Source organism: Delphinus delphis, chromosome 19 (genome assembly GCF_949987515.2).
Source record: "Delphinus delphis chromosome 19, mDelDel1.2, whole genome shotgun sequence".
Lineage (NCBI taxonomy): Eukaryota > Metazoa > Chordata > Mammalia > Artiodactyla > Delphinidae > Delphinus > Delphinus delphis.
This window is the reverse complement of record NC_082701.1, coordinates 56682459-56704282: the sequence shown is the minus strand read 5'-3', so window position 1 is coordinate 56704282 and position 21824 is coordinate 56682459. Positions and strand designations below refer to the sequence as shown.

Sequence of the window (21824 nt, the reverse complement as noted above, 5' to 3'; positions counted from 1 at the left end):
GGGAGTGAGGAAGGAGTGGCAGCTGGTACAGGCTGCTCCCTGGGGAGTTTTGGCAGAGAAAAGGAGGAAAATAGAAGTCAGGGAAGCTTGGGGTCAAGAGAAGAATTTTCTAGGGGAGGGGAGACTTGGGGATGTTTGAAAGCAGAAAGGGAGGGACATTTGGAAAATGCTGGTGATGAGAGCAGGGAGTAGGGCCAATGGGCGGGGCGTGCGGAGGGGACGGAACGTGGAAAGTGGACGTCAGCACAGCTGCTCTCCGTCCCGGGCTGGTCACCAAGCACCCAGATTGCTCACACACCCAGCTGCTGTGCTGGTGCTGTTGGGAATGAGCCCTGACCAGCAAAAGGGGCAGGTAGAAGGTGCCAAACACCAAGCCCAGGCCAGGAGCTGCTCTCTGCCTTTAACAGGCTCAGCATCTCATGCGACAAAGATGTATCAGCCTCTCACACCTGAAGGCTTGCCTGGCATGTGGATCTTCACCCCCTCCCCCTCCCCTCCCCCTCCCCTCCCCACCTCCACCCCACCCTCCCCCTCCCCCTCCCCCTCCCCTCCCCACCTCCATCCCCACTCCTCCCTCCCCCTCCCCTCCCCACCTCCATCCCCACTCCTCCCTCCCCCTCCCCTCCCCACCTCCATCCCCACTCCTCCCTCCCCCTCCCCTCCCCACCTCCATCCCCTCCCCTCCCCTCCCCACCTCCATCCCCACCCTCCCCCTCCCCCTCCCCCTCCCCTCCCCACCTCCACCCCCACTCCTCCCCTCCCCCTCCCCTCCCCACCTCCATCCCCACTCCTCCCTCCCCCTCCCCTCCCCACCTCCATCCCCACTCCTCCCTCCCCCTCCCCTCCCCACCTCCATCCCCACTCCTCCCTCCCCCTCCCCTCCCCACCTCCACCCCACCCTCCCCCTCCCCCTCCCCCTCCCCTCCCCACCTCCACCCCCACTCCTCCCTCCCCCTCCCCTCCCCACCTCCATCCCCTCCCCTCCCCTCCCCACCTCCATCCCCACCCCTCCCCGCCTCCACCCCACCCCCTCCACTCCCCCTCCCCACCTCCATCCCCACCCCTCCCCCTCCCTCTCCCCACCCATCCCCCTCCATCCCCACCCCCATCCCCATCCCCATGCCCATCCACATCCTCACTTCACTAGAGAAAAATGAGGCCAAGAGAGGTTGGTAACTTGCCCAAAGTTACACAGCTGGTAAATGACAGAACCAGGACTGGAGCCCAGCGCCATCTGACTCCAGTGTTCAAGCTCTGGACGCCTCTGTAGCATTGGGTTCCTGGTCCCTGGTCCCCCTCTGACCTCTGGCTCTGTTGCCTGCTTGATCTTCTAATATTGCTTTGCCTGCTCCTGAGTTGGCCCTTCACTGTTGAAACCTCAGCCAGCCTGTGTGCCAGTTCAGATTTTCCCACCAGCTACTGGCCCCTGTTTCTTCCCCAGGACCTCAGGCGACGTCCCCAGTCCCTGTTTTCCTCAGGACACCACATTTCTGGTGACGGGACAGACAGACATGCGGGAAGACAGGAGGGTGCTGGTGACAAGGCATTTCCAGTTGGATCGGGCCAGTGTCATGCCTCGTGGCCCCTGGTAAATGTGTGGTGGGGAGTGGGCTGCAGAGAGAGAAAATGGGGAGCCGAACCCAGAGCTCACAGGGCTTGGCGCTGTGGGGAATGTGCTGGGAAATCAAGGAGAAAGGAAGGACGGGTTGCCAACTGGCGGGGAGCACGTGGTTGAAACCAGACATCAGGAATGTGGAGCAGGTCAGGCCGGCTGCCTGGCAAATACTTGGCCCACTTTGATTTTCAACTTTCATTGTTTATTTCTAGCATAAATGTTTATTCCACCTTTGTAATTCTCAAGGTTTTTAGGAACATGGGAAAGAATGACTTTGTCCTGGTTTTTGACACTTAGTTTTGGCTATGGAGAGACAAGACCCAATTAGCTAATTACAGCCTAAAAGTCACTGGCTGGTGGCCAGGGCTTCTCTGAGGGGGAGGCTGCCTACAGGATGTCTCCAGGCTCTGCGTTCTTCTCCAGCCACCCCGGCTCACCGAGAGCCTGACCCTCCCTGACCCTCCCCGACCCCATGGCCCTCTGGGTTTTCCACCACACCTGATCCTTTTTTTCTTCATCCCACACCCTTCTTCCCAAGTCTCCTCTCTGATGCTAAAGAGACTCCCTCCCCCACATCCAGACCCACCCCAGACTGGTGGCCTTACCACCAGTGGCGGGGTTGTGGGTGACACCCAGTTAGTCTCCACAATCCTCCGTTTCCCCTTTCCCTTTCAGCTTTTGCTCCAGTCCTGCCCACCCTCCCTACTCCTTTTTCTAGCCCTGCCATCCTTATATCTTTAAAGCATTTTTTAAAAATTGAGATGTATCAATACATCAAGTGCACTGAGGCATACATTTTATATCTTTGTGATGTTTCAAAAGTGGATGCCTGGCAACGACCGTCCACATCAGGAAGTAGGACAGTGCCACCCCCAGGAGTTCCCCTCCAGCCCCCTCCCATCACTTCCGTCTTCTTTAATCCTTAGAGGTAACTGCTCTCTCGAATTTATGGTAATCAATTATACCCGTGCTTTACGCTGAGGAAGTGTATTCCTAAACACTATTTTGCCGCTTTTTTTTTAATTGCAGTATAGTTCATTTACAATGTTGTGTTAATTTCTGCTGTACAGCAAAGTGATTCAGTTATACACATATAGACATTCTTTTTCATATTCTTTTTTTTTTTTTGCATGTACAAAGCTGTTGGTTTATTCAGCAGGGAAGCTGAAGAAAGGCTTCCTTTGGGAATGAACAGCAAAAATGTGTTCATGAACAAGGCACTTTTATACACACACACATGAACATATTATGGTTACATAAGCATCAACATATTTTAATTTTTAGACCCTGCTACCTCTTCCCACCTTCCCCTAAAAGAAAGAAAGAAAGAAAGAAAGAAAGAAAGAAAGAAAGAAAGAAAGAGGTTTTTGTAACATTTTAAAAACCAACTTCATAGGACATCTACAAAGGAACAGTTACTGATACATTCAGTTACACTAACATTAGATGGTTTCAGTTCAGTAACAATTTTCCATTAACAAATATTTTTTTCTATCCACTACAATTCTCTCCTTTTTCCTCAAGAGGAGACCACTAAGGTTCAGCAGAAACTACTCATTAGGTTATAAACATTCTTCTCTCTCCTTAAAGTTGCTATACATTTATAGAATTTGTGATTCCATTAATGCTTCAATTTTTTTTTTTTTTTTTTTTTTTTGTGGTACGCGGGCCTCTCACTGCTGTGGCCTCTCCCGTTGCGGAGCACAGGCTCCGGACGCGCAGACTCAGCGGCCATGGCTCACGGGCCCAGCCGCTCCGCGGCACGCGGGATCCTCCCGGATCGGGGCACGGACCCGTATCCCCTGCATCGGCAGGCGGACTCGCAACCACTGCGCCACCAGGGAAGCCCCAATGTTTCAAGTTTTTGATGCCACAGTGTATACAGCACTTAATTATGGAGAATAGGAAAAAGCAAAACTAAAATAAGGAAGGATATGTGATATATCTTTAACAATCTGTTTTCTGATTCCCTTTAGAGGCCCAGTTAACCAGGATCACACAAAGGTTTCACTCTTTATTGCAGGTGTGTGAAAAGACTTACTGGTCTCATGCATTTTATGTATGTTGATCTCTATGTTTTGACTCATCCAAATAAACACAGCAAGACTCATTTACAAGGATACATATGCTTTCTATTCAGCCAGAAAAGAAAAATCTACAGCTAGATGTAGAAAAGCAATGATGCTAAAAAACCTCTTCAACTTCAGACTGTATTAGGCTGAGATTTTCTGTAGTAAGTTTCTTTAAAGTTAGAAGTGTTCCTGAAAAGTTTGCAATGGATGTGGAAAGTACATGAAGTACTGCTCCAGGAAGCATCATACAGATGAAATACTTTAATCCACTAGCATAAATGCTCTCTTAGTTTTTTCCCATTGGTCTTTGGAATGGGTTTTATTTGCTCTTGACTAAGGTCTGGATGCCAAGATGCAGGAAATATATTCCCTACAGAACAGGTGTCTGTTTAATCCCCAGGTATGATCTTATAAGCCAGGTTAGCTAGAGACAGACTGGTGGGAGCCTATAAAATGTTTATGCTGTAACTGCAGGTCCCATAATAGGTCTGGGGTAGTGTAGGCTACTACTGCACTCCCTCCCCCCAAAATAGGAACTCCTAAAAGGTGCCTGCCATATGTAGGTCTACCAATATAAAAACTGGGAGATAAATCCATATTCCCACCATTTTTTAAATCTGGTTATTCAATTTAATTCAACTACCTCCCTAGAAATGAATATCAGAGAAAAGTATGCTCAGAAAGGTATTACTGGGAGTAGCTAACTTATCACTTTTCACAATGGCTGTTCTGAAGGTTGGGTAACAAATAGGGTAGTGGCCTCCTTTTCCTTCCCATTAATAATTAGGTATCTAGTTAAGTCCATTAGATAGGCAGAGTAAATTGTGGGGAGCACTGAGTGTGGAGAATAGTCAACTTGTCTCATGTAATAAGGTCCCTTTTGACTAATTCTCTACTGAAGTTCACATTTTAGGTCTTCCAAAGGGAATGCTCACAGCGAACATCTTCTGTAGTTGAGTTACAGGACCCTTGGGTATTATATTCAGTACTTGATCGTATTTTGACATATCAGGACAGGGCATAGTTTGGTCGGGAAGACGTTAGTTTCTCGACTGCGGGCTGTGGAACTGCATTCCTTTCTCAACTGGCAACACAAGAGATAGGAGAAGGAACGGTGCATCTTTATCGTGATGCAGTTAGGAGTCTGTTAACTGCCTTTTGGAACTCAGTGTAGGAGTAAGTAGTGTGGATGGGTTCAGTGCGGGTCGTGTCCTTAACTGTTTTAGTTAACCAGCCCCAGCAACAACCAGAAACACACGAGTTAGGAATTTGTTTTAGGGACTCAGGTATGGGAGTGGCTGTACTCAATGTTTGGCTTAACTGTTCGGTGGCAAAGCACGGTACTCCATTGAGAGTGGCATGATCTCTAGAAAGCCGGCTGGGACTCATAAGGGGCTTTTGCAAAGGTGGGACTCCACAAGAGCCTGGAGGAGGCCACTCAGGAATTGGTTCCAGTTTGGGTCTCTCGAAGTATATGGACTGGTGTGCTAGCATCCAAGAGTTTAGCATGACACAACCGGGAATTAGGATTTAAAGGTTCCCAAGCTGTAGGATATTTTAAAAGGCACTTAACCGGCCAGGCAAGACTCTCAAGAGGTGTTAGGTGGGGCACCACAGGGTCCTCTTCTTCAGAGGAATCCCACTCTTCCCCAGAACTCTCATTTAGGCAGTTAGCGTGTGTTCAGCGTTTTCTTAGCGTTTTCTTCTTCCTCACTTTCTGATTCTGATAAGGGGTCAGGAGAGGGATTTCTAGGACCCATTAGAACAGAACAATGGGATAGAAAAAAAGGTACCAGAAAAAGGTACCAGTATAAGCCAGTAAAACACTAACACTGGCAAACAGAAGCAGAAGATGAGAAATCCTTTCAATAGGATTCATTTGTCTGTTTCTCAGTCTGTTACACACACACGGTATGCCTCTGGCTCGCACCACTGTGCAGTTCTTCAAGATTATGCTGTATGTTCTTCACTTACAAAGAAGACAGCTCACTTCTCAGGACCAGTTCAGTGTGTAAAAGTTAGTCACTTATCAGTGGCACAGGTCAGAGTCTCTCCTTCAAATGCTGGCTACCCAAGAAGAGAAGGGGTCCTCATCTAGGCAAGCTGATTTTCTTAGCATGGTCTCAACTGGTTGTGAAATTATGAAGAGACACTTTGTGTACTCTTTTTTGTTGGCAGGGATATTATATCTATTTGGTAATGAAAAGAAACTCAGTGGTCGCCTTCTTCGTCTGCTGGTGCAGCAACTTTTGTGCAGGGGGATGGTGGGACGAGTTGTCAAGGATCTCTCTGGTGTGCACAGATCCAATGTTTTCCATAGGTAGTGCAAATGCCCTTGGAAACTGGTGACTTAATTGTTGCACTATCTGGAAAGGTAGGCTTAACCTGTGAATGAGAAGACCAAGGAGGATCCTTTCTTCTTCCTTGCCTCACTCCCAGCTGCAAGACCTGACTAAGCCTAGCGCCACCAGCTGTTCCAACAGTCGCTCCTCCGCAAGGCTCGCATTCCCCATAGTCTTTTCCATTGTGGTTTATCACAGGATATTGAATACAGTTCCCTGTGCTATACAGTAGGACCTCGTTGTTTATCCATTCTATATATAACAGTTTGCATCTGCTAATCCCATACTCCCGATCCATCCCTCCCCACCCCGTCCTCCCCCTTGGCAACCACAGGTCTGTTCTCTATGTCTGTGAGTCTGTTTCTGTTCTGTAGATAAGTTCATTTGTGTCATATTTGAGATTCCACATATAAGTGATATCATATGGTATTTGCCTTTCTCTTTCTGACTTACTTCGCTTTGTATGATAACCTGGCTCCATCCATGTTGCTGCAAAGGACATTATTTCATTCTTTTTTTACGGCTGAGTAGTATTCCATTATATACATATATATATATATATATATATATATATATATATATATATATATGCCACATAGTGTTTATCCATTCCTCTGTCGATGCACATTTAGGTTGCTTCCATGTCTTGGCTGTTGTAAATAGTGCTGCAATGAACATTGGGGTGCATGTATCTTTTTGAATTAGAGTCTCCTCCAGGTTTATGCCCAGGAGTGGGATTGCTGGATCATGTGTATTTTGCCTGCTTTTTGAACTTGATGTAAATGGACTTATACTACATATACTCATGGGTGCCTGGCTTCTTTCAGTATTTTGTTTGTGAGGTTCTGTCGTGTGGTTGCACACAGGTGTAGCTTATTTATTTCCATTGCTACGCAGTGTTCCATTGAATGAATGCACTGCTGTGTATTTTATCCATCTCACCCTAGATGGATATTTGGTTTATTTCCAGTTTGGGGTGTATTATAAGTCATGTAGTTATAAATCTTCTTGACTGTGTGTTTTCATGTTACACAGTTCTGAACCTGGGTGTGGAGTTGCCGGGTCAAAGAGTGGGTGTATGTTTGTGTTCAGTAGATGAGGTCCAACTGTTTTCAGATTCATTCCCACTGGCAGTTCTGAGCTTTCGCATTGCGCTACGTCTTCTTTCTACTTGTCAGCTGAAAAAGTTTTAGCCATTCATGTGGTGGGGTATAGTGCTATCTCCTGGTGGCTTTAATGTGAATTTACCAGAGGTTGAGTACCTTTTCCTTTGTTTATTTTGCCATTTGGAATATCATCTTTTGTGATATACCTAAAGTCTCTTGACCAATTTTCTATTTTTTTGTCTTTTTTTTTTGGTTAATTATAGGGATTTTTTTAAATTTTAAAATATACTCTGTGTATAAACCCTCTTCTGTCATATGGACTACAAAAGTCTGCTTCCACACCGAGGTTTGACTTTTTATTTTCTTAATGGCATCTTTCAGTGAACAGAAATTCTTAACTTTAAGAAATCTTTTCCTACATTGAGGGCATGAAGATAGTTTCCCATTTTACCTTCTAGAAGTTTTATTGTCTTACTTCTAACATACAGAAGGACAACCCACCCAGAACTGATTTTTGGGTCCTGTGAGAGGGTAGGAGTTAAATGTAATGATTTTTCCACATGATTATTCAAGTGATCTAGCAGCAGTTTTGAAAATAATGTTCTTCACTCGCTGCGCTGCAGAGCCATAGAGAAGTGGGTGTTTTCTGAGCTTTCTATTCTATGCCATTTGTCTATTTATCAATTGTGTACCAGTTCTACACTGTCCTAATTATTCTGGCTTTATAAGTTTTGAAACTCAAGCATAATGCATTCTTCAGGTTTGTCCACCTTTGAGATTACCTTCTCTATTCTTAGCTTGCCCTATGTCCATATATTCAGCACATTTTAGAATCAGCTTGTGAGTTTCTGCAGACACTCTTCGATGGGTCGAGATGACATCAAATCTACAACCCAATTTAGGAGAACTGTCATTTTTACAGTGAACATGGCATATCCCTCCATTTATTTAGATTTCTAAACATGTTTTCTCAATAATGTCTACTTCTCTACAGAGAGGACTTGCACATCTTTTGTTGGATTTATCCCTGGATTTGGCATTTCTGAGGCAACTGTAAACAGTATCTTTTTAGTCATTTGTTTCTGGCTGGTGTATGGAAATGCAGATGATTTTGGTATGTTGTCCTTGCCTCGAACAAGCTTGCTAAACTCACTAATTCTAATAGTTTATTTGTAGATTCACCTGGGTTTCTACACGTGCAGTCAGAGTCTTCCCTCCGTGTGTGCGGGGGATTGTTCTAGGACCCCTTGTGGTTATCAAAATCCAGGGATGCTCCAGTTCCTTACGGTTGGCCCGGTATCTGCGAGTTCGGCGTCCGTGGATAGCGGGTGGGAGGCAACTGTACACTGGTTAAGAGCACTGGCTGTAGAATCAGATTGAATCCGAACCTCAGCACTTGACAAAGGTAGGGCTTTGAGAGGGTTGCTTGGTGTTTCTGAGGCTCATTTCTCCCCCTACAGAACAGGGACGCTGTGTCATAGGTGTACAGCGACGAGGAATGAATGACATGGAGCGTGCCCCTCTGGCGGCAGTGCTGGCACTCACGGGCCTCCCTTTACACTTGTTACCCCGGTCCTTGTCCCCATGCCCACCTTTCCCATGAGCTCCACAGCTCCCCAAATTCTGGCTTTCACCCTGTCCTCTTATGGAGTTGCCCTCAAACTTGCTCCTAGGGTCAACGTCAACAGGCTTATCTGGTCCTTGAGTTTCTTGACGTTTCTGTGGCCTCGACATGTCCATCTCTGTGACGTCTTTTTTCTGACACCAAGTGTGTGAGGTTTTGCACACCAAACAATTCTTCCATCCTCCACCCCCAACTGGGTGTCCTACAAATGACTTCAATTCAGATGCTGTCTACCTGGAGAGCATCACATCCCACAGACTGAGGGCTCAGCCCCACAAGACTGCTCCCACTTCAGTTCAAGGGGCTGCCTCTGCTTCTGACCAACTGGCTATAAATTTGGGGGGTCCCATCACCTCTTCCTTAGGTTTGCTCACAGAACTCAGGAAGTGCTTTACTGATGTTCACCAGTTTATTGTAAAGCAGAGGTCCCCAACCCCTGGGCTGTGGACCGGTACTGGTTGGTGCCTTGTTAGGAACTGGCCCGCACATCAGGAGGTGAGCGGTGGGCGAGCGAACGAAGCCTCATCTGCCGCTCCCCACCACTCGCTACCACTCCCCACCGCTCCCCACCACTCCCCGTCGCTCCCCACTGCTCCCCACCGCTCCCCACCGCTCACCACCACTCCCCACCGCTCCCCGTCGCTTCCCACCTCTCCCCGTCGCTCCCAACCACTCCCCACCGTGCCCCACCGCTCCCCATTGCTCCCCACTGCTCCCCACTGCTCCCCATCACTTACCATCGCTCACATTACCGCCTGAACCTTCCCCCACCCCGCCTCCGGTGGAAAAATGATCTTCCACGAAACCGGTCCCCAGTGCCAAAAAGGTTGGTGACCGCTGTTGTAAAGGATACAGGTCAGATACAGCCAAATGGAAGAGATGGGGGTGACACAGGGTTTCCATGCCCTCTCCAGGGCTGCCACCCCCAGCACATGGACTGTTCACAAACCTGGGCGCTCCCCGAACCCCATCGTTGAGGGATTTTTACGGTTTTCTTTATGTAGCCACCATCGATGAGCTCACTGGCCATTGGCGATTGAACTCAATCCCCAGCCCCTCTCCCTGCTCCAGGGGCTGGGGGTGGGGTCAAAGTCCTAACCTTCTAAAGACCCCCTTTCTTGCCACCAGCCCCCATCCTGAAGCTATCAAGGGCTCCCCCACTGGCAATCGTATTAGAGCACAAAACGCAATAAGCTCCACAGGCTTTAGGAGCTCTGTGCCAGGAACGGGACAAGGAGCACATATTGTGTTATTTTACCACAGTCTCCTCAGCAGGTAATTCCTCTTGACTTCCTGAGGCGGCTCCTCCAGCTCTTCTGCCTGGCCCCCTCTCAGTCTCCTCTTCGCCTCTCATGACTTAAATGCTGATTTTTTTCATGGTTCCCTTCTCATCCCTTCTCAACTCACCCTATGAAAATGAGACCTATGACAATCTCTGGCCTCATCTTTTACCAAATCTCTGTGCCTATAACCATGGCTGCCATCTTGGATTCCAGGGTCATCTGGACAGCCGACTACCTGCTTTTTCTAGGATGCCCCCAATAAAGATAAGCACCCTTTCCCCAAACCTGCTCTCTTTCTCTTTTGCTTGTCTCCATCACCCAAGTCAGAGACCCGAGCATCTTCCTAGACTCCACTCTCTCCTTCATCCTTATAGTTAGTTGTGGTCACCTTCTGTCTGCTTCTGTTCATTCTCACTGCCACTAACTTGCTTCAGTTTCTCATAATTTTTCCCCCAGTTGCTAAACAGCTTATTTACTGATCTCCCTCCGCCAGTCCTGTTGGCCTCCAGTTCATGATCATAGCAAAGCCATAGGAATCTATTATGATATCCCGAGGTGTTATATGTGTATAACTCTCCACGTATCAGGGACTTAACACAATAGATGTTCATTTCTCACTCCTGTAGATTTCAGTTGGGTGTTTTGTGGTCAACTGCCATGTGGTGGTCCAAGGTTTCCTTCTATCTTGTGGCTCTGCGTCTCCTGGGACCTTGGATTCCTTTGCTTCTTAGCCTATGAATGGGGAAAAAAAGGGAATGAAGGGTTACATTGGTGCTTTCCTGGGCCAGGTCTGCACATAGCCAGAACTCAGACATAAGACTCTACCTTATGATGGATACAAGGTGGGGGAAATAGAGTTCTTGGCTGGGCAACTGATTCCCAGCGTCAGGCTGACACGAAGGACAGGAAGTACAAACCCTTGGTGCACAACCGTAGGTCTCTGCCTCAGGGATCTTTCTGAGCTGATAATGCTTCTCTCTCCTTAAAGTCATTCAGCAGATACCATGGTGCCTGCAAGGTGAAGATCTAACTTTGCAGCATGAATATTTTAGGCAGAGGAAACAGGTAGCACAAAGCCCCAGGGTGGGACTCTTCATGGCTTGGCTTCTACCTGTTTACAAACTCACTTCTCCCTGCGACCCTCTCCATCCACCTATGCGCACCCTATGTGTTGGCCAAAGTTTTTGAAGTTCTCTGAGTAGGTCAGGCTCACCTGCTCTCATTCAGCCTGGCTTCCTGCTACTCATCTTTCAAGAGACTGGTATCTGGTGCTGGCTTCAGTCTTACCTTCAGCTAATCTCGGTTTTATACTTTACACTTCAGCAATATTGAAATAGATTTTAACTTTTAGAATCACGTCATGCTACTTCCTGCTACTTCCTGCTTTTACTCACGTTTCCTATTTTTCTTCCCTTGTCTCTGTAATGCCTACATGTTATTCAGAACTAAACTCAGGTGCCATTTCCTCCTAGAAGTGCCTCTGATTCTTTCTTCTCCCAGGTGAGCTGGGTGGCCCTTTCTCACAGCGTCAGCCACGTCTCTACCAGAGTGAGTGGCACACAGCTTCTCACAGAGTACTTTCGTGGTCACCTGGGGCCAGGAAATCATCCAAGCTAGTGATTCTTAAAGAGAGAGAGGGGGGGAGAGAGACAGGGAGGGAGAGAGAGAGGGAGGGAGAGAGAGAGGGAGAGAGAGAGAGAGAGAGGGAGAGAGAGGGAGAGGGAGAGAGATCTGAGAGGCAGAGGCAGTCCTGGTCGGAGTTTGGGCTTCACTTCCAGGACTCTGTGGAATCCTGGGGGAGGCATGCCTAGGTTGGGGGGTGACATGGGTCCTGCTGCATGGTTTGGGGAGACCACTCAGGCTGCTGGGTGTATAAAGTAAATCGTATGGAGACTAGGGTAGGAGCGGGGAGGCCAGTCAGAGGTCATGAGAGCATCCTGTGGGTGCGGAGGCAGCTGGGAGCCGGTGCCGGCTCCCCAGCGCCCAGGTCTTAGCTCCCCCTTGGAGGACAGATGGCTTTGATCAAGTCCCTGAGCTCCTCTCCCCCAGATGCACCTCCGTGAGAGGGGAGAAGAGTAGCATGTAAGTCCTGCATTTGTTGGGAGGACTCAGTGAGTCAATACGTGTAGAGCACGGGCATCCACGCCGTGAGCTGTTATTCTCATCGTCGTCTTCACTAGGAGGGACGGTAGTAGCAGCAGCTGCAGCAGCACCTACCATCATAGTAGAATGGAGAGGAAATGACGCATTCAGGATACTTCTGCAGGCTGAGTTAACATGACTTGATAGATTGAATCTTGAGGATGAAGGAAAGAGAAAAAAAAGACTCATTTTTTGTGAAAATGGTTTGTGGGTGGTGCCCTTAAATGAAATGGGGAAGACCAAAGAAGGAGCAGGTTTTGGGGTGTGTGTGTGTGTGTGTGTGTGTGTATCAGAGCAGGGTAGCTCTGAGCAGTTTTGAACAGGGTAGTTGTGAGGCACCTATAAAACATCTGGGAAGGGTGGGGTAGGACGTCTGGGCCTGGCTTTCAGGGAAGAGCCCAGGGCTGGAGACACACAGGTGGGAGCCACGGCACAATGATGGGGTCACCCTGGGAGAGGGTGCCGATGGGGAAAGGAAGGGGAGCCCAGGACCCCTCGCTTTAAAGGTGGAACAGGGGGGCGGGATCTGACGAGGAGCCGGTGAAACTGGGACCGAGTGGAGGGATGGGGCTGAGGGAAGAGGGAGTTTCAGGAGAGGCCGCGGGTTCCATTGCTGCCAGCAGACAAGGCAAGCAGCAAATTACAGCGTAGATGATGGAGTTGGGCCGCATGGAGGTCATTTGCCGGTGGGACGGATGAAATTTTACTTTATCCGTTGGTAATTCAATTTACAGGTCAGCTCAGTTAGAGAATCTGGTTGTATCCTCTCCTTGCCGCCCGGCAAGCATTAGGTGAGGTGAGAGCCCCCGGGGGCAGCAGGGCCTCCAGCCCCTCAGAGTGGCCTCCAGAGGGAGCTGCCACGGCCCAGGGCTGGGGGCTGCTCCAAGTGAGAAGAAATCCCACTGTTTTCTTGCTCCTGCCGCAGCTTCAGAATAAAGTTTTAGAAACCACCCGTAAAAGGGGACCAAACTGAGGCGGAAAGAGTGTTTCTAAAACCGGAATCAGAATTTCCACGGACGCCAGAGTTTGGTGCAGCAGTTTTGAATCTAGACACACATTCACACACCATTTCTGCGACTTCCCGGAAGCAACTATTAACCTTTCAGTCTTTCTCTGTTACCCAGCGGGAGGGAGGTGGCAGACGGGCACTTTCTTGTGTGCCAGCATCACCTGGCGGGCTTGTTGAACCACAGGCCCCCGGGCCCCGTGCCAGGGTTTCCAACGCGCTAGGCCAGGGTGGACCAGGGGAAATGCATTTCCAGCAAGCTTCCAGGTGACGCTGCGGCTGGCCCTTGGACCACCCTTGGCGACCTCTGGGCTGGGTCACACGCTCCCTGAGAGCAGGGAAGGCATCAGGGGGAGGCGTCAGTAAGTACATTAAATGTGCCTTCTGTGGATCCCTCGGGGCTCAAGAGTGGGGTGAGGGCTGTGGTGAGGCGCAGGGACACGCAGGGCGGCCGTCGCCAGCTTTGCTGCTGCCCCTAAGCTCCCTGGCAGCCCCACCAGAGCTTCCTGCGACAAAGCAGCCGTCTTCGGACTCTGCACCACCTTCCTGAAGCCTTCCCAACTCTCAGGTTTCCTCCTTGACCTCGACTGTCAGAAACGTTAGCAGTTCAGGTGAGGCCTGCGTGTTCGCGGGTGGACTTTAGGCAGCATTTTAGGCAGAGGGACGTGGTGACACAGTGCCCTCTTCCTGGGACCCCCATGTAGCCCTGGGGAAAGCCAGTCCCTCGTCTCCCCACTCCAGGGCCAGAGGAAATGGGGTGGGGCCCGGCCTGTGGCTTTTGAGAGATGGAGTCCGTCAAGGTTCCATCAGAGCCAGATGGATGCCGGCGTCCACAGCCCGCCCGGCACACGCGGCTCCAGGTTGCGGGCATCGCGCCCTCGCCGTGCACAAGAGCCTCCTTTCTTCCTCGAGGAAAAGTGACTCTTTCACGGCCTGTGCAGCTGAAGGAAATGGGAAGTCCCAGAGCATCCTGAGCCCCTCTGGGTTCCACGAGGTCCCCCCTTTGCCTCTTCCAGCCTCCTCCCAAGTTCACAGACGTGCAGGCCTCCGCAGGCAGGCAGGGTCCTGCCGGCAAACGGGGTTCTGGAGCCGAGGCCCAGGTTTGACGGAGGGAAGGGAGAAGCCCCCCGGCGCCAGGCTCCAGGCTGGACCACAGCCCCTCCTGGCCCTCCTGCCGTGGCAGCCCTCACAGAGCCGCGCTGATCCCTCCCCGCTGGCTCTACATTCCTGGGTGATGAGGGAGGGATTCCAGTGTTTACTCTGAACAATGTTTTCCTCTGTCTGAACCGACTGGGTGTTAAATTCTTCCAGATTTCTGGCTTCATGTCGCAACTCCAATGGGACAGAAACAGGTTTACGGCAGTTGGCAAGGGCGTGAAAGCAGGCTCGTCCGGGCACCTTCTGCGTCTAGAATTTCCATGGGCGGATGGAAAGACCGCCAGCCACCCTGTGGGCGCTGCGCCTGCCTGTGAGGGGCTGGTGGCGGCCTCTCCCCAGCTTTGCGCCCTGCCTTTCGCATTTCCCGCCCTAGAGGGCAAAGTGAGCTTTCTCTGCTGAAACGCAGCGGGAAGGGAGAACCAGCTGAGTACCGAAGGCCAGGGCTTGCTGTGTCTTCTCAGCTAAGATAAACCCAGAAGTTGGGCTCATAAGGAATTCATTTGGTGGGATGTTGGGAAACTGGCATGCTGTGTGGGGAAGAGGTCAGCACTGGGGGGGTGGGGGTGGGGGAACCCTTATTTTCATAGAGAAATCTAGTGAGATGAGGCCTAGAGAGCTGGGCTGGAAAGACCCCAACACAGCTGGTTGGGTCTCAGGACCGAGCTGGTAGGTGCCTGTGATAAGCTGTGACTCTTACGGTCGTTTATTACTGAGCAGCACAACCACACAGGGCCGTGGAGACTCTCTTCTCTTTCGTGAAGGTACAGAGACTTTCGGGAAAGCAATGGGATCAATTCAAAGATAAAGGCGCTCTTCCTTCCGAGCACAATAACCTGTTCCTTCATTCTTTTTTTTTTTTTTTTTTTTTGCGGTACGCGGGCCTCTCACTGTTGTGGCCTCTCCCGTTGCGGAGCACAGGCTCCGGACGCGCAGGCTCAGCAGCCATGGCTCACGGGCCCATCCGCTCTGTGGCATGTGGGATCTTCCCGAACCGGGGCACGAACCCGTGTCCCCTGCATCGGCAGGCAGACTCCCAACCACTGCGCCACCAGGGAAGCCCTCCTTCATTCTTTATCGACGATGACTTGCTCTCCGTGGGGTCCTGGGTGAAGCCCCAGCCTCGGGGCAGCTGCCCTTCAGCCTCTTGAACTGGAACAGCCCAAATCCACGTTGGGCAGGGGGCAGGCAGTGGCCTTGAAACCCCCGGCATTCTCACCCTGTGCTCTCAAACCCTGGAATCCTACTCTTGAATCCCTGTTATGGTGTGTGTACGTGTGTGTGTGTCTGTGTACGTGAGTGGGTGGGTACGTGCGTGCACACACATGCGCTCATGCACGCACAAGTAGGAGAGAAAGATGGGTGGCCATCCACCCAGGTCCAGAGCCCAAACGGTATTTATGTAGCGGGGGTGGATAAAATAGTTGCTTGATAGAACTTGACTTTATAATCTGGCTGCTTTCGCAAAGCCATTTTGATGCCAAAGTCGTTTTTCCTTGGTCTTAAAAACAAACCACTAAAAGCTCTGCTTCCTGAACCTCTCAAGAATGTGCAGGAAAAGCACCCTGGCACCATCCCTGAGCCCCCACTTCCCACCCTGCCCCGTCCCTCACTCTGACCCTGATCCCTCCGACCACGGCAGTGTGTCCACGGTGTTGAGATGGCCTTGTTGAAATTGGCTTTGTTGGAGGATGGCTTCATTTCCATGGTGTTTGATAGCCATGAATCCTTTACGTGCACGTGTTCCCTTGTAGCAGGAATTGCACTGTCCCCCCCGAGACGGGGGCAGAGCGGAAGGGGGAACCAGGCAGAGGAATTGCTCCCACTGCTGGCAGATTCCACGTCTCTGTTCAGTCTCAGGACTAGGATCCTTCCTGGAAAGTCTGATAAGGGCCTTGTACTGGTTACCTCTTGCTGTGTAACAAATTACCCCCAAACTTAGTTCCTTAAAACAGACGTGTTATCTCGCAGTGTCTGTGGGTCGAGGATCTGAGTGAGACTTAACTGTGCCTGTGTCTCCAGGTCTCTCCATGGGGGTGGGCGCAGTCGTGGTTTTGGCCAGGGCTGTGGTCCCGTCCAAAGCGCTAACTTGGGAGGGGCCCCACCCAAGCTCACTCGTGTGGTTATTGGCGAGATTCAGTTCCTCACAGGTTGTTGAACTAAGGGCCTCCGTTCTTTGCTGGCTGTTGGCTGGAAACGCCCCTCACTTCCTTGCCTCTGGCTTCTCTGTAGGGCAGCTCATAATAGGGCAGCTGGCTTCCCTCAGATGAACAGAGACAGAGAAACAGAGACAGAGGCACAGAGAGAGAGACAGAGAGAGAGAGAGAGAGAGACAGAGAGCAAGCTGAAGCTGGAAGCCAAGGTTTCTGTGTAACCTCATCTGCGATGTGATGTCCCATCACTTGACCACATTCTATTTGTTAGAAGTGAGTCGCTAGATGCAGGGGGAGGGGGTCTCAGAGGATGTGAGTTCCAGCAGGGGGGATCCTTGGGGGCCATCTGGGAGGCTGCCTACCGAGGCCTGTGGGCCCAGTTGCGGTTGAGTCTGTTCAGCCCATGGGCTCTGCCACCCCACAGTTATTCTGATAAGCCCGTGGCTGTGAGGGGCAGAGGGAAACGAGTTCCATGGTTACCCTTGCTCCTCCTGGGGGTAAGACACAGCATTCTAGAGACTTCTCAGGGGCCAGTGATTCTGAGCTTCTAAACTGGCTACACGTACACTCCACTCTCCCCTCCCATCCCACCTCCACCCCAAGGAAAGCGAACGAGCCTCAGGCAGAAGCCACACCAGCCACCCCCGCTGTGGTCTCTTCCACTCTCTGGATAAAGCTCTGCGACACGGCTACTCTCTCTGGAACTTATCTAGTTCTTGCCTTGGGTGTGAATGTTACAGCGTATTCTTGTTACCAACGTGAGCCCCGGTCACGCACCCGAGAGGGAAGTTCATACCATTAGTTCAGGATTCCTGATCTCCTCTATAAAAGCAGATGGTTAGAGAGAGCTTACTAGTCATGAAATCCTTCCACCTGAATTAATTGGATCTGAGTAACATCCCCTGAGGCAGGGTGTTTCTCACAGAGAAACGGAAGTTCGGAAGAATCAAGTAACCTCCTCAAGATTGGACAGAAGTGAAGTTGGTGTTTGTTGCTCTCTTTCTGGCTTACTTTGCTTAGTATGATAATCTCTAGGTCCATTCAATATTCCGTGAATGGACAACCATAATGGAAAAGAATATGAAAAAGAATATATATGTATAACTGGGTCACTTTTCTGTTCAGAAGAAATTAACACCACGCTGTAAATCAACTATACGCCAGTAAAATTAAAACAAACACTCCGCGTCCCCTTTAAGCTGCTCACATACCCCGTTCTCTAGATTCTTCCCAGCAGGAATCTGGCGAGACTCCTTGGCCCCGGTTTGCTCATTAAGTCATTCTAGGCCGGAACTGCGGTGGCCCGAGAAGAGAAATGGGGCTCCGCTGGGACCAGGGGTGTCGAAGCTGAGGGTCACCCAGCGGACACGCCCAGGGATGTCACAGACTTAACATGGGGCGTGTGTGCATGTGCGTGTGTGCACGTGTGTGTGTGTAGGTCATAGACCCCTCCCCGCCCCTGGGGCTCAGGGCCGTGCACCTGTCTGTGCATCTGAACACACGTGGCTGCAGGTGGACCCTGATGCCTCAGAGCTGCCGGCCTCAGGGGTCACCTGCAGAGGGTGTCCTTTCCGTCAGCAGATGGTATAAGCGGAGCTGTTGGGAGTCGGGCGGATATGGGGGATGAGTGAGACTTTGGGACAGCAGTGTGGCAGCAGCTGTGTTGGGGGCCCCCCACCCTGAGCCCATTCTGCCCCCTCCCCCTGCTTCAGCCTCTTTGCGGATGTCACAGTCCTGCGTGTTAACGAGGGTGAGAACAGTCCAACCAGTCACCCTCACATGCGCCCGGGCCCCGTGCGCTGTGCTTCACATGACACACCTCATGACAGCGTCCTCGTGGCAGTTCCTGTCATTGACCCTATTTTACGGATGAGATCGTTGAGACCTAGGAAGTTTAGGTATCCCGTTTCGGGTCACACAGCTGAGCAGTAGCTGCCTGTCCTGCACCCTTGCTCTCAATTCTATGCTTTACTCCAAACAATGATTTCATAGGCAGCCTTGTTCCGTTAGGAACTTTGGCTAATTCTTATATGTCGCCTTCCGGAGATATTGAAATACACACACAATAAGATCACAGAAACACGAAAGCAGCAAGGAGAGAGCTGGTTTTCCTGCAAGGCTGCACGAGGGTGGGTCGGCAGGGCCAGGCCTTCACTGGGAGAGAGCGTCCGTCCACCCGGCACACGCCGTGGAGGGCCCGTTCCCGGATTGTGAAAGTATTCCATGCATCCCTCCACTGTGCCAAAGACACACATTAAAGCCCTTGTTTAACTGGATTTCTGACTCAACAAAAACTCCTTTTGTCAGTACCTCAGAATTTCCTGGCACGTTACCCACACATATTTTCTATGTGGATGGCAGTTACGGGTGGCTGTGCACTATTTGTGTATATTTGTGCCTAGAAAGATTCATTTGAAACTAGTAGCACAATGTTTCTCCCTGATTTCAAAAGACCTCTTTCTTGATCTCTGGGGAACTGATCATTGCTATTTTTCTCTTTTAACCATAGGCAACAGTTTCCTGTGTATTCAACTGTCCATTTTCCCTCAAACCATCCATGGTAGTTACATGATAGTCTATTTTGCCAGTTTGCCTTCCTCAAACTGTTTTTCCAGAAACCTTGTGAAATGAGCCACGTGAAATGAGCCACGCCAGGGACTTTCAGAAGCTTCCATGCGGGAGAAGTGGGAACCAGAGGCGATCAAAACGAGGTGAGAAAGCCCAGGGAGAGAGACCCCTATACCAAGTCACGCACAATGGGATAAATGGCTCTGGTAGATGAGGCACAGATAGGACACCTGGGAGGACAGAGGAGGGGCAGGCGGAAGCCCACCTAGGGGGCTGGTCGGCCTCCCGAAAGAAGTGTCATTGGAACAGTCCCGGAAGGAGCGACAAAGGGACTAGAGGGGGGGCCACACGTCTAAATGTATAATCATCCTGAGGGAAGAAAAGGCCATTTCATCCACTAAGAGCAGATGGCCGACTCCTCCGTTGCCGCGTCTGGCGGTGGTGACCTCTGGTAGGTGCACAGGGGATGGAGCACGTGTTGGACCAGGTGGGAGAGGAAATGGAGGCTCTGAGGAAAATCGGAGTAGGGCTTGAGTTGGCATTTGGTCTGTTCAGGCCCCGTGGACTTTCCGTGTTACACAGGGTTTCAGTGAAGCCTGAATCCTGGACTTGGTGGCCCCAAGCTACTGCCTTGTTGCTGTTTTCTGGGCACTTCCCATGCAGTGTCTCATTCAGGCTGCACAATAATCCTACAAGGGAGAGGGGTGTCATTCCCACTTCGCCTATGGAAAAACCTAAAGGTCCGAGAGAGGGGGGAAGTGGTTTGCCCAGTTAAAGGCAGTAAGTGACAGCGCTGGGACGTAAGCCGAGGCCTTTCCATGCACCATGTCCGTTCCTCATATGTATTAGGTCACGTTCCATGTTTTGCCATCTGACCTCTCGTCGTGGCTGTTATCAAGTCAGCCAGCTCATGCTTTCCTCTGGGTCCTGTACAAGGGGAGCTGCCTGGTGTTTGGATTCCTAATAATCCTTAGAGATTCTGGGGAAATTGCTGTGGCGACTGCAGTGACATCCTTTAATCTAATGATCCAAGTGCCTGGGGTCAGAGCAAATTGCCTTCTAGTTGGTTCAGAGAAAATAAACAAATGAGTAAATCATGAGATGTGTCGGTCAGGGATAGTGCTACACAGAGGATTAGAACGGGAGGCAGAGTAGTGACTGCGGGCTGTTTCAGGCTGTTCTGAAGTTGTCCCTGAAGAATTCACACTTAGCTGCGTCCTGACTCCTAGGAAGGAAGAACCGTGCGAAAATCAGGGAAAGTGCGTCCCAGGCAGGGCGAGCAGCTGGAGAAGGACCCCCCGACGTGGGAAGCTTGGTGTGTTTGAGGCGAGAAGGAGGCCCCTGTGGTCGGGGGCGGTGAAGGCTGTCAGGGTGGGCGGGGCTAGACCAAGGGGAGCTCTGTAGGTCAGGGGAAGGGATTTGCCTTGTGTCCTAAATGGGATGGGAAGCCACTGGAGTGTTGGCAGCGGGATAATCTAATCTGATTTATGTTTACAAGTGATCGCTCTGGGTCCCCTGGGGAGAAGGGCTCGCAGAGAACAAGAGTAGAAGAGAAGCAGGGAGACCAGTCAGCCAGGAGGCAGCTGTTGATGCTTGGCTAAGGATGGAGAGGTCGGGAAGTCAGGCAATGGGAGGGGGTGATGGTGGGGGCAGTGGGTAGGGGGCAGGATGATGGATCGCATGTATTCAGTGAAGCAGCAAGAGGAGTCAGGCAGCCCTGATTTTGTTTTTTTTTTTTTGGCCGCTCCCTGCGGCACATGGGATCTTAGTTCCCTGACCAGGGATCGAACCCGCGCCCCCTGCGTTGGAAGCACGGAATCTTACCACTGGACCCCAGGGGAGTCCCAACCCCAATTTTTGAACTGGGCAATTCGGTGAATGGTGGTTGGTGCCTCTCTCTGAGATGGAAAAGACCAGAGAGGAACGTTTTAGGGAGTAAGGCCAAGAGTTCCTTTTTTTTTTTTTTTTGCGGTACGCGGGCCTCTCACTGCCGCGGCCTCTCCCATTGAGGAGCACAGGCTCCGGACGCGCAGGCTCAGCGACCATGGCTCACGGGCCCAGCCGCTCCGCGGCACGTGGGATCTTCCCGGACCGGGGCACGAACCCACGTCCCCTGCATCGGCAGGCGGACTCTCAACCACTGCGCCACCAGGGAAGCCCAAGAGTTCCTTTTGAGCCATGAAAACGTTGATATCCTATTAGACACACCAATGAAGATGTAAAGACGGCAGCTAAAGTCTAGGTGTGGACTTTGGGGAGGGGGTCAGGCTGGAGTGAAGACTCGGCAGATAGATGAGATGCCAAGCCACAGAACCGATGGACGTCACCTTGGCACCTGAATTTGGAGTGAAAGAAGGAAGGAGGAGTTGAGTTTCTACTTTGAGCATCGGGAAGGATGCTGATGCCATTGACAGAAACAGCGTGTGGAGACAGATGTGGCGTCTGTGGACCTGTGGGGTGGTAACTGCTACTGACTTTGGTCTTGAACAAGTTTGAATTTGATGGAAATACAAGTGCTTAGAGGAAGTTGTTTAATAAGCAGTTAGAAACAAGGGACTAGTCTCAGGGAAGAGATGGGTCCCAGGAGCATGTTTTGGTTCATTGTCAAGGTCCCCGTGGAATTGAGGATACAGAGTGATAAGGCTCAGGTGGAAAGATTAATTTTGACCAAATTCAAAAGAAAATGAATCATCATTCAGGATGCCAACATCTTAAATTTATAATGGGACCTGTACCTATGAGTTACTGGGTTATTGAT

At 50.7% G+C, this 21824-nt stretch overlaps 2 protein-coding genes and 1 pseudogene across 4 annotated transcripts in view; 2 read left to right on the top strand and 1 right to left on the bottom strand.

The window, feature by feature from the left end:
- Nucleotides 1-21824, top strand: part of TEKT3 (tektin 3) — a 160394-nt gene that overhangs the window by 40517 nt on the left and 98053 nt on the right. Inside the window, exon 1 of one of the 3 annotated variants that reach the window (XM_059996983.1) lies at nucleotides 19113-19209. The exons of the other annotated variants lie outside the window; for them this stretch is intronic. The gene's annotated coding sequence lies outside the window, so the exon portion shown is untranslated. Of the gene's footprint in view, nucleotides 1-19112; nucleotides 19210-21824 lie in introns of those variants that run through there. 3 annotated transcript variants of the gene reach the window in all.
- CDRT4 (CMT1A duplicated region transcript 4) overlaps nucleotides 1-21824 on the top strand; it is a 72017-nt gene that overhangs the window by 40513 nt on the left and 9680 nt on the right. The window contains exon 2 of the mRNA XM_059996990.1: nucleotides 19114-19209. Within this exon, the coding sequence (XP_059852973.1) occupies nucleotides 19140-19209 (70 nt within the window). The 5' untranslated portion in view covers nucleotides 19114-19139. The remainder of the gene's footprint in view (nucleotides 1-19113; nucleotides 19210-21824) is intronic.
- LOC132414270 (DDB1- and CUL4-associated factor 16-like) lies at nucleotides 4810-5447 on the bottom strand (annotated as a pseudogene).